At 52.1% G+C, this 12,172-nt stretch overlaps 1 protein-coding gene across 5 annotated transcripts in view; it reads right to left on the bottom strand.

The window, feature by feature from the left end:
* Nucleotides 1-468: 468 nt before the first annotated feature.
* Nucleotides 469-12,172, bottom strand: part of ZNF395 (zinc finger protein 395) — a 44,513-nt gene continuing 32,809 nt past the window's right edge. For 4 of the 5 annotated variants that reach the window (XM_059372611.1, XM_059372594.1, XM_059372583.1 and 1 more), the window contains exons 4-10: nt 11,838-11,947; nt 8,196-8,431; nt 7,631-7,731; nt 6,651-6,930; nt 5,181-5,273; nt 4,270-4,373; nt 469-4,045 (exon numbers count right to left, since the gene is read on the bottom strand). In XM_059372611.1, the coding sequence (XP_059228594.1) occupies nt 3,934-4,045; nt 4,270-4,373; nt 5,181-5,273; nt 6,651-6,930; nt 7,631-7,731; nt 8,196-8,431; nt 11,838-11,947 (1,036 nt within the window). In that variant the 3' untranslated portion in view covers nt 469-3,933. The remainder of the gene's footprint in view (nt 4,046-4,269; nt 4,374-5,180; nt 5,274-6,650; nt 6,931-7,630; nt 7,732-8,195; nt 8,432-11,837; nt 11,948-12,172) is intronic. The other variant, XM_059372620.1, reaches the window with a different exon arrangement.

The raw sequence follows: 12,172 nt of genomic DNA, 5'->3' as shown, positions 1-12,172 counted from the left end.
TGAACTTAGGGAGTGCCCCGTGTTGCTCCCTGTGGTTAGAACCCATCCCATAAGCAGAATATGACTTTTTCCAAAGTCATCAACAAGCTCAGGAACACAACACAGCCAAGAACATATTCTCCACTGTCCTGTAGTACAAGCAGTACAGAAAAAGGACTACTGCCTGAGCTTCCAATCTTAGTGCCTTTATTTCCCAGTCTATGACCTTGGGTAAGTTCTTTAGCCTCTGTGCCTTCCTCTTCTCATCTGTAAAATGGAAATAATGGAAGCACCTCTTTCATTGGGCTATTCAGGTAAGCACTTGGTTATTCACACAAGCACTTGGCCTGGTCGCCTCCCCGGTAATGGTCCCTGTTATTGTGAGCTAATGAATGTGTACGCTTGGTCCAAATGCCATCATTTGTTTACCACCAACAGAATTCTTATCCTTTATAGAGGGAGGGGGCAGAGGGACAGGCACACATTAAATCAGACAATGTACCATTTTATTCCTTATAAAATATATTTCATATTGTTGCTGTAAAAACATTACATTTCACATTTTTTAAAAAAATTTTTTTAACAGTAAAAATAATACTTGGAAGACAGCTGGGGGAAAAGGCGCCAATAAGACAAATTCACAGATGGGATTTATCTCCCTCTTCTTTTTTTTTTTCTCTTTTGGCCCCTGGTAAGGTCAGAACCTGGGAGGACCCGAAGGTAACAGGACAGATTTCTTCAAACAAATGAAAGTTTTCCAAATCGAAATTAATAATGTCCTCCAAGGCGTCACGCTACAGGCCTACTACCACAATGTGGATATAGCACAAGAACGCACTCTGAAATTACAAAACTGCTTTCACAGCCAGCTTAAAAGCCACGTAATTAAATCCAAGCCATTTTCCTCACCAGTCAGGCCATGAGCTTTGCCCCTGTGATCTTCACTGGACCACAGACATCGTCCACGGGACTCAGCACTGAATGAGTACAGTGCAGCTTCCGTATCATTAAGGCTGTCCAAAGCAGGCACCACAGACTCCAAAAGTAATTCCAAGAAATACTCGGAAGAGGGGTAACATCCCTGGAATAAATGGTTTCCCCAAATCACTTCTTTGGAAATCAGTCCTGTCAGTTCCAACTGCACATCTGTGGAACCTTCCCTCCTGTCAGAGTCTGCGGCCCCCAGGTGGGCTGGGAAGTAGGGAGAAACACAGAGATGAAGAAAACAGGCATAGTCGCTGATCGGCTCACAAGCCACCCCCAACCTCTGGGAAGAAACAGCTGGGGCAACCCCAAGGACAGACCCCATGCCAAGGACCAACACCACAGCCACAAGATGGAGGAGTGGGAGGACAGAGGCTGGAGGCGGCCACCACCACCGAAAAGGAGAGAGGAGATGACAGGGACAGGAAAGGCTACACCAAAAGAAAACGTTAAAACACAAATATCAAACAAACAAACAAAAAACCCTCAGTTTTTAAACTGTTTCATCCATTTTTTTTCTTTCTCTCTTCCTTTGCTGCCTCGGGTACCCACGTCAGGAGAAGCCTACCTTACTTAGAGGAAATCTTTACATCCAGTTATAGCTCCACGATCCAAACTGAGGGGGAAAAGGAAAACAGCTTTTCTAAAGACTCAGCAAGAGCTGTGATGAAGGACGGGAGGGTGGGGCGGGGAGACTGCTCCGGCAGAGTCCTCGAGTGTCAAACGCTCCCTCCCCTCACTGGTAAGATCTGAAGATGGACACCGAGGGGAGGGAATGGAAGCGAGGGGTCAGGACAAGCAACAACCTGCTGTCAGCTTTTAATTCTCAGGGAGGTGGAAGGGACAGGAAGGAGAACCCTGGGCCGCCTCTTGCTGGCCTGGTCTCGGGCTTTAGGGATAGATTCCACATACCTTTTTTTTTTTTTTAAACTAAATTATAAAAACATACCCCATCACCACCAAAGACATCCCATAGATGTCTTTCCCTCCATCACCAAAGCCGGGCCACTCTCACTCATCACACCATCCTGCCTCTAAAGGTTGGCGTGTTTGCTAACACTCAGGGTGTCACAGATTGTCAAGTGCCCGCACAATTCCCACACGAAGTGGCCCAAGGAGCCTCGAAAGCCAGGGAGTTGCACCAGGGAGAAGAGGACAGCCTCATGACACCCAGGGGATGGACGCTGCTGCCGAGCCACGGGACAGGGGCCTTGGTGGGATTCCTGAGCCCCTCACCTCTGGGATGCAGGAGCAGCGCTGATGCCCCAGGGCAGGTGGCACCAGGTGGCCTGCTCTTGCAGGCCTGAGGAACTCCCAAACAAATCTTCAAAGAAAGTGGAACTCCCAAACAAAACGTACCCTCCCCTGAGGGCTAAGCATGTCTGATCTCAATTAAGCACAGGTGGGAGGGCACTGAACTCCTCACCTACATCTCCCTTCACATGAACCACAATAGCTTTGCTAATTTGCAAACCCCAATGCAGGCTCCTCTCAGTCCCTCAGGGCTCCAGAAACCGCAAGTGCTAAAGCCCAGAAGCTGCTAATCTGACCCCATCTCACCAGAGTTCCTCAGGGCTCCTTCCCTCTCCCCAGTGCAGGCAAGAAATGGTGCTCAGCAGATAACCGGAGGTGGTTACTCGGGATCAAACCTACCTTCCCATCATCACAGGGATTAGAAGGACATAGATAAAAATCCAGAAGCTGCGGTCACTGATGGGAGAGATGTCCTTCCTACTTGTCACTTCACGAGGGAAACTGGATTCTCCTGGAAGAATGATCTGGAACCTGCCAACTCCCTCTCCATCTCTGGGATAAGCCGCCGCCTACCTTTCTAGCTCTTCTTGTCTCTTCCCTCTCCCCCCACACCACCCCTAACCGCAGCCTTGGGAGGAAACAGGACAATCCCTGGGAAAACCAGACAGAGGAACCTGTGCAGGGCATGCCAAAGGGGGCCTCCTCCCCCAGCGGAAGGGAACTTTAATCAGATAAAAGGCTCTGAATGCACGGGGCAAAGAACACAAAGTGTTTCAGAGGTGTCATGTCCATAACTGGAGGCAGGAACGTCAAGAGGGAGTTCATTTACTCAGATAACAGCAGAGGGCATTCACAGATCCTGCAACCCTCCAGCTCTTCCTCAAGGAAAGAGGGGGAAATGGTCAAGGTAGTTAGTGTTTAACTGCCACATTTTCGAAAAGTGAATTCATATAGCCTTTTGGCTCAGCTATCTGGGGACAGTCTTTAAAAACCTACTAGTCTGGGCTTTGAGAAGAAGCCATACAGTATCTGTTGGGAAACAACCCAACAGCTGAGGGACCCCAGGTTCAAATCGTTGTCATCAAGAAAGGGTTTTCCTTTTACTTCCATGGAAGCCACTCGGTGAGAACAGGCTCTCCCTTCTCCCAGATTTGGGGGGAGAAGAGGGGCCAGCTGCACCTTAAAAAGTGCACAGATTCCCCCCCACCCCCATTCTCCCCACCCTACCCATGACAGGTCCTGCTCTTGGACTCATCAGCCAGAACTTTTTTTTAAGACAAGTAAATCCATCTTGCTCACAGTCCCTTCAGGAAGAGCTGAGAAAGCAGAGACTTCACCAACTCAGCAGGAAATGGAATGAGCTGTTCTGTCTTTTGAGACATGCAAACTAATCCCCTAGAGAGAGACGTGGAAAGAAAGGGTAATTAATTCTTTGGTCTCTGGTTCACTGCAGAATACCCTTGGTCAGTTTTGGCTCTCTCCTATTTTGGCGTGGGGGTTATTTTCCTTTCTTCTTTTAAAAACGAAAATGTTCCCAAAAAGGGTGAGGGGGGTGGGAAATGTTTTAACAACTGAACCTTAGCCAACAGAGCCCAAACTCCCAATGTCCACTCTTCATCTTTTAGGTTTCCGCCGAGGGCTTGTGACGGAGCTGTCTTTTGTCATCTGGCTGCCATTTGGGGCAGGGCACGAAGAGGACAGGCCGGTGGGACAGGTTCAGTCCAGGAAGCGCTGGCAGGCCTTCTTCCAGCGGCAGGCGGTGCACCACTGGTCCCGGTGCTCGATGCCATACACTTTCCGGCACTTCTTAGCCTCCCCGCGGGCTTTCCTGTCACAAAAGAGTCAGGAGGGTATAGACACGCCCTCCTGGTTAAGACCTGGGGCACAGCTGGAGGAGCAAAAGCCTCTCCCCACCCAAGTGAGTCCCTGGGCCACCTCCCCCACTGCAGGGAATAAACCCCGAACCTCAGAGACTCAGGCGGTGGGCTTGCAGCAGGCAGGGTGGGGACGGATGCCAGGAGGGTGGCCTCGGGAGCCAACGGGCTCACTCACCTGGCACTGCTCGGGGCCCGGGGTGGAGAAGTAACAATCAGGTGAGATTTCACTGCCGGTGGTGGCTGCTGGGGCTCGCTGAAGCTTAGCGACCGGCTCCGGACCTGGGCGCAGAAGAGAGAGGCCGTCAGCACAGGCCGGGACAGGAGGGCAGGACTGAAAGGGGAGAGAACCATGCCACTGGGCCATCCGTCACACCTGCCGAGCCCTTCTTGAATGCCTTCTCTGGTAAGATACTCTAGGTGGAGGTGGACAGGGGCCTGGCAGGGAGGGGTGCAGGCAGAGTGAGGGGTGGGCCTTCAAGCCACGCTTTCCACACAGCAGGCGCCTTGGACAGGCAAGTCCCCTGACCTGGCCACCCGGTGGGCTGCTCCTGAGCTGACTTCCATGGAGTCACATGTGGAGAACAAAGGAGGGCCCAGAATGCCTCTGGACCTTCAGGCACTCAGGTTCCACAGTGTCTCCGAGGAGACACTGTAGACTACGACCCACCAGGGGTGGCTCAGAAGGACTTCGGGTTGATTTTAATTCAGCAACCTAAGGCCATGGCCCACCGCATGCAGGGCCCCAACGAGCTCCCATCTTCTGTCTTGCCTACCCTCATCCTCTCCAGCTTCTCCACATTCTCTACCTCCTTCTCCTCTGCCCACTAAAACCTTAACACGCACCCACAGATTCCCAAGGTTCAGCAGGGCACTGACCCCAGACTGCTTAATCTGGGTTCTCTGCACACACCCGCCTTGCGCCTCCTAAGAGGGGCTGTGAGCCACTGGGGAGTGCAAAGCAAGGGGAGAGTGCATGAAGGCCTTCAAGAAGTTTGGGTGCTGGAGGCTCATGGTGGAGGGAATGGCCTCAGGCTTGCTCTGGGGTCCCCAGGGGGTGCCCATGGGCTCAGAGACAAGCATACTCACCGGAGAGAGGGAGGAGGCCGTGGAGGGAGCGGCAGCCCAGCTAATACTGGTGTAGATGTGTGGCGACACAGGGATCTGGAAGGACGGCAGGGCCTATTGGAGACAAGAACGGGTCAGGCTTGGGCCACCTGGGCAGAGCTCGAGTCCACCTGCACTCCCTGTAACCTCCCGGGCCACAGCAGAGCATGGGCCTCCAAGCGGACAATACCAGGATGCACCTTGAACCCTCTGCCCAAGAAACAGGGAGAGCGCGCGCGCAACAAGCCCAAGTCTGCGAGCTATTCTCCTTAGTCCCAGGCTCCAAGTGTTTTGTTGGACTTGTTCTCTCAGAGTGGGTCTTTGTCCAGCCTCGGACTGAATCATCAGCGTGAACTAGCGTCTCCGCCTGCTCACCTCTCAAGAACATGGTACAGGCAGGCGCCCAGAAGAAGTCCGCACGCCTCCTGACTCCATGTGGTAGTGCCACACTAAGCTTATGGTGTCCCTGGGCAGCCACTGGAAGGAGCAACACGCTGCCAGGCGCCCAGGTTTAGGTCTGCTCGTAAAAGCCCCAGCCACCCTCTCAAGGTCCCAGCTCGACGGTCAGCCAGCTGTGCAAAGGGCCCCCTGACCTTGGCCACATGTGAACTAGCCCAGCAGCCACTCGTTCTAATGAGGAGAGCTGGCCCATCGTGTAAAGGCTTTCTGATTGAAAGCATGGCTTTTTAACTACTAACTTGTAAGTCAGCCTAGAGTCTGATAAAACCAAGCTGTAGGCAGAAAAGAATTTTTTTAGTGGCACAAAGCAAGCTGTGCATTCACCTAGTACCAGCTATGTGTTGTAAAGGTCACCATACGTGTCACCTCTCTGTGACAACGTGCCCACCCACATAGGCACAACAGCTTGGTTCTTCCTGAACCCAGGAATCTCTCCTGCCTCTCATAAGGTACTCTATTTATTATAATTAATTAGACTTATCATTTCTCTCTCCAGCTAAACCATGCACTTCACAAGGTCTGGGACAATGTTATTCTTTTTGAAAAACTAAGCCCAATGCTTGACACACAGCAGGTATTCAAAAAAAAAAAAAAAAAAATGGAATCCAGACCGTTTGTTAACATCATGCCATTTTAGGAGCTAGGGATTTACTACAGGAAGTCCAACTACATGACTCCATCCCCTTGTATAACTAGTGATATAACAACTCCCCAATTCAAGTCCATCGACCTGGCTACTCAGGCATTCAGCCAGATTTCGGGTCATAGTCACGAGAGCCACCAATGGAGAGCTCTGGAATTCCCACATTTACTGAGTGTGAAGTCATTTTCCTTTGCTTCTTTGTAGTAGCTAGAGATTGGCCATTTAGACAAAGGCCTCTGCCTTCGACCCTGGTGGTCAGTGTTCTGTGATGAGACTGGCCAGTGACAAGTCAGACACAGAACAGCTTCCCAGCCACGAGGCCGAGCTCCCCGTGTGCCCCAGCCCCACACCTGGTACGCATGGTCAGCCTGAATGTGCCAGAAGGAGCCAGGAGCTGACTTGCTGAGAGCACCAGAGGGCAGGTAAGACTCCAGGCCTGGGTGTTCTGGGCCTGAGGACTGGGTTTTTACAGGAGGTGGTGGAAGGAGTGCGAGGGGTGGGCTGGTCATGCCAGGGGTAGGAGCTGGCTCGGCTGTGGTGGCACCAGCAGCAGCAGCTTCCTCCTTCATCTGCACCTCTGTGTAGTAGAAATCTTCCTCCCGCTTGAACTGGTCTGAGTCCACGGTGTCTCTGTGAGGGAGGGAGACATGGGGATGGTCACTTCAGACACAGCAGCCCAAGAGGGAGGAATGCCTGCTCAGGCAGACCCAACCAAGTCAGGGAAGGAGCCCCACTGCTGATGGGGCATCCCAGAGGAGTGCGTCCTGTTCTTCCTGACATATAAGGCTCCCCCTCTTGCAGAACACGTAGACACCTCTCGTCCTGCAACAGTCAGTCATCTGGCTCTGCCAGGGGCCTCTCTGGGCCCCTGGCCCCTGCATGTGGTCACACTCTGTCCTCAAAGGAAGGGCTATGGGTCTGCTTCCACTGCTATGAGCAGGCCAGGCTTCTGAAAGTCAGAGCTAAGGGAACCCCGGCTCCCTGGCGGGAAGCAGTTGTGGAGCCCACAGTGAAGTCTCACCAAATTACCCAATCTCTACCCAGACCTAAAACTGCCTGCTTCCTAAGGTGAGGCAGGAAGACACGTCCACGAGATGGACAGAGCTCCCTCCCCAGAAGAGCATCACCATTCACTGTGAGAGGAGGACCTTTCCTTCCCGGCCAAGATCTCTTTCCATCAGGCTATTCTGCCAGACAGAAGGGCGAGGTACAGGCACCAGGTGCTGTTCTCAGCAATGGTCTTGGAACTATTATTGGCTGTGGGTCATGGGGAACTGGAAAGGCAGAGGAATCCCTGAGTGCGTCCCCAAGCAAGCAGGCCAACACCTACCCCAGGTGGAGGGCCTTGACATGTCGTTTGATGCCCACGATCGAGCGCAGAACTTTGCCACAGTTTGGCCATAGGCACTTGTACATCACCTTCACGGAGTTCTAGGAGAAAGGGAGATGGGAGCGTCGGGAGAGGCCCCTCATCCTCAGCCTGTGGGGATGTCGGCCGCCCTCAAACAGAACCCAGCAAAAGGCTTTAGGGAAGGGATTCTCTGGTACCAGAGACCGGACAGGCAGAGGCAGACAGCCAGGAGGCAGTAGATGGTCCTGGGGTCAGCAGCAGCACTGAGTCTGGGGGGTTGGGGGGTGGGTAGTGGCAGTAAGACCCCCACTAGTGGCCCGGCACACAAGTCCTGTAGGAGGGCCACGTACAAGGCAGGGATCACAGCAGGGGTGAGAAGGGGTAGGTGTGAAATAGGAGGAGTGTGGCCCTGCAGGCATCACAAGGGAACACAGGAGCAAAGGGAAATGAAAAGGGGCCTGCGCCTGAGACCGGAGGACCTGTGGGGCCCCGCCCCTCCACAGCCAGCCCCCAGCTGCGGTCTGCCCCACGCCCCACCACATACCTTTCTTTTGCGTGGAGCGGGTTCATCCAACAGGAAAGCATCCGGGTCAGTCTCAAACCCATTATCAGTCTGGGGAGAACCAAAGGCATCCCCCAAATACTTGGGGCTGGCCTGGGGGTGGGGAGGCGAGGGAGTAGAAATGCCACTGCCAGCGCTCCAGTGCCCACTGGTGGTGCTGCTGCCGCTGTCAGACACATCGCCACTCTCCTTCCACGGGTCACCGGCAGCTCGCGCAGCTGACCAGAGAGAAGACAGACGGCGGTCACTCGTGATGCCCGGGCCGGGCCTCTGGCCCAGTTCTGTCTATGCCAGATTCCAACCAACAGCCCGTGTCGGAGACCATGAAATTCGAGTCTGGAGTCTGGGTTCCTGAATCCAATTCCAGGCTCTGGCTCTGCCACTCCATGGGGGACAGAGGGGATCCCCCAAAACCTCTCTTTTCTGAGCTTCCATGAAGTTGCCCTGTTCTGTTGCTAGTGTCCATTTCCTACCCAAGCCACACTGGTAATCATTAACCAACAGACACACAGCAACTTTGTTTTACAGATTATTAATAGAAAGATCTAATTAAAATGTCTCACTTTGTATGTGTAAAAAAAAAAAAGAAAGAAAGAAAAACAAGCAGGGGAGGAGCAGGAGCTGGGGTGTGGGGAGGGAAATGCCCTCCTGCACTAGGGCCTAGAAGGGTAGGTGACAACTTGCACAGACAAGTGTCCCTCGTCTCCCTGGGGACCCTTTCCCAGCAGCAGAGTCAGATGGAAAGGCCGACTTGAGGGCTCCTTGGCCAGGCTTTCTGGAAAAGCACCTTTTGATTATGAAAATCCAGGCAAGGACATCAAAACCTGCATGTGGAAGACAATCCTGCCAGCTCTTAGAGCCACAGAAGTTCGACATTTACCAAAGGTGGCCACAGCCCTGGGACTCCCCTGCTCACCGGTAAATCCCACAGCTGGAGAAGGGAAAACCAACTCTGAGAGTAACTCAGAATGATCACCAACTCACAGGGAGGCCCTTCCAGCCCACACAACCCCTGCATCTGCCGACCTGCTCCCAGCACTGAGTCTGCCTAGGGACACAGGCGAAATTCTCAGTCTCTACATGGCCTGGAAATCACAAGAGAAGCAGGGGAAAGGCTGGAAAGGCTGTGACATGTGTAGGTACACAGGCCACGTCCCCCAAAGCCCCAGCTGCCAACACAGGCAGGTGTCCTACGGAGCTGCCCAACCTTGGGCTCTGAGATCAACTACCACACCTCCTGGGGCCAGGTCAAAAATCCTACTGCTCTTCGCTCATCCTGCTCCAGATTCTCAAAGGCTTGTAGGCTCATCCAGACATCTGAAATAGACTCTCAGCATTATGTGTTTCCAATACAGGCTCTCCTCCATGTAAGAAGAATCCCACCCAAACAGAATGGGAGGAGGAACTCTTCCTTCCCTAAGTATTGCTGTTAAATCGCAAAGCTAGGACTTCTTAACCCCGGTTTCAACACATACACGTAAGGGCTTAGCACAGAGTAGACCTTCAGGGCGCCTGGGTGGCAATCCATTAAGTGTCTGACTCTCGGTTTCAGCTTAGGTCATGATCTCAGGTTTCAGGGATCAAGCCCCACATCGGGCTTCAGGCTCAACAGGGAGTCTGCCTGAGATTCTCTGTCTCCCTCTTCCTTAGCCCCTCCCCACCCCCAAGCTCACTCTCTTTCTCGCTCTGTAAAATAAGTAAATCATAAGGCAAAGAAAAAAAACAGGGTAGCCCTCTGGGGAAGAACTCAGGAGCCACCAACAGGCCAATGGGTCCAGGGCCCACACATATCTACTCAGGAAACCTACGAAGGAAAGAAGGGTCAGGGAGTGGAACACTACGTTAGGTGAGATCAGAGCTCTAGCGAGAAAGGGTAGGTCCAACAGCCGCCAGCCACACAATACAGCTGCCTTCCCCAGAGGAATCGTTCAAATGGCTCAAATGCTGAAAACTGGCCAACTGACTTACAAAGGAAGAAAAATAAAAAACAAAACATTTAATATCATAAATTGATCTATAAGTTGTAAGACAAACATAAATGACTCTTCTATAGATCAGTAAGATCTTCTAGGGCAAGGTTAACAGAATATTCTATCCCATAAAAACAAAGTGCTCTGCCGCAAATACACAGTGATGAGGGTTTACAGTGAGTTTCTAAGAGAGAGTTGTCATTTCCTTGGTTCTTCACACACACACACACACACACAGCCAGCTCTAATACAGACAACAGAGAAAATAATACAGACAACAGAGAAAACAGGTGGTTTCTGTGCAAACAGTACCCGTGACCCCAGCAAGGTACAGACCTCACCTTGCAGAAGACAGCAGTATCATTAGCTGCCAAGAAAGCCTTACTTTTCTCCACTAACTTCGACCACAGGATCCAAAAATATACTGTCATGGGGAAAAATCTTTAACAGACAATTAAAAATGCTGGTCAAACAGGGACCTAAGAAATGAGGATCAGGTGTATCATCAGTCAGGGGTGCATATGTTGGTGCACCACACACCCTGATGGGACCTGGAGTCACTGATTTTCTTTCCCTTTATGACACTTTCTGACCTTCCTGCAGTTGACAAACCTCCTGGATCTCCTAAGCTTGTACATGTCCTGAACATGTAAAATTGACTCCTTTCCTCCCCATTCTGCTTGTGCAGCAACCAAGCACTAACAGAGCAGGTGTGCAAAGCTGATTTGCGCCACTCGTGCTGGCTGACGGCCACGACTCACTCCGGCAGCCTCAGCACTGACCACAGGCTCCAGATGAAGAATAAGCCAGCCTCGTTGCTCCTTTAAATTTACCTTCATCCAGGGCATTTCCTTATGAGGAACACCTGCAAAGCCCACTTTCCTCCTGGCATGTGCTCCGAGCAAACACGTATGTTCCCCTAAGCTTCTAAGCAGCTCGCAATTCAGTTAGATGTCCCCAATGGAGACAAAGTTATTCCCTGGGAGTAAGTTAGGCCAGCCCTATAATGAATTTCGAAAAGAACTTCAGGTTCACTACCGGTCTTGTCAAACGACTAGCATTCAGCAACCCTTCTTCCTCCCGTGTTACCGATAGTGTATTTTAGGCATCAAGGCAGAAGGTTTTCTTTTAATTGAAAAATTTTTTGCTGTGAAGTCGTACTATTGCTTTGCATTAAGCAATTCGATTAGTTCGACTTCAGCTCGTGCATTCCGGGTCCTTGGCCTATAGGCCCGCACTGATTTACAAGGCTGAAGTAGGCACTTGGAACAGGGGCGTGAATCTTCTGAGGCCACTAGGGGACCATTTGGTAAGCTTCCCCTTCGTGAACTAAATATTCCTCGACTGGCCTTGTTCAGGCCCCTACCAAAGTGCCTCGCTCACTTACTCCCATAGAAGAACTTACTCGAGCGGCCAGTGTGGCTCAGCCTTGGGCTCAATCATCTTCACAATGCACCAGGAAACTCCTCCCCAGCTGAGGAAGCTGAAGAAAAAGAATGGAAGCAGCTAACTCAATATCACTCAGCCAGTCTGAGGAGCCAGTGAGGAGACACCCTGGCAATCCTACTGCCAGGCAATGGGCTGGTCCAAGCAGAGGCAGCGAGGGGTGGGTTTGCGCCACACCCAGTAGCCGCCAGGGGGCCCCCTTCCTCACCTGAGAAGTTGGCCTCAGCCCCAGGAGGGCTCTGCACGACGGGGCTGCAGGACAGGGACGTCAGCACCATGGCCGCCATCATCTCATCCATTTCCACCGCGTCTGACTTCCTGGATTCAAGTGGGTGAGTGCCAAAGGTTACTTCCTGACACAGCAGGGTGCGTGATGGGTTCACACTTCTGGACTGTCCCCTCCATGCCCCCACTCCAATCAGTCAGTGTGCATGCTAAATAAAGCATGAAGGTCTCTCCTCATTCTTCATGAAAAATACCCATGCACAATTGCATATCTACTGTCAGTCAACCCCGGTGCAAGCAAGTCGGTCCCAGGCCACT

The sequence above is a fragment of the Mustela nigripes genome, chromosome 1, assembly GCF_022355385.1.
Source record: "Mustela nigripes isolate SB6536 chromosome 1, MUSNIG.SB6536, whole genome shotgun sequence".
NCBI classification, from domain to species: domain Eukaryota; kingdom Metazoa; phylum Chordata; class Mammalia; order Carnivora; family Mustelidae; genus Mustela; species Mustela nigripes.
This window is presented reverse-complemented; position numbering and strand designations above follow the sequence as displayed.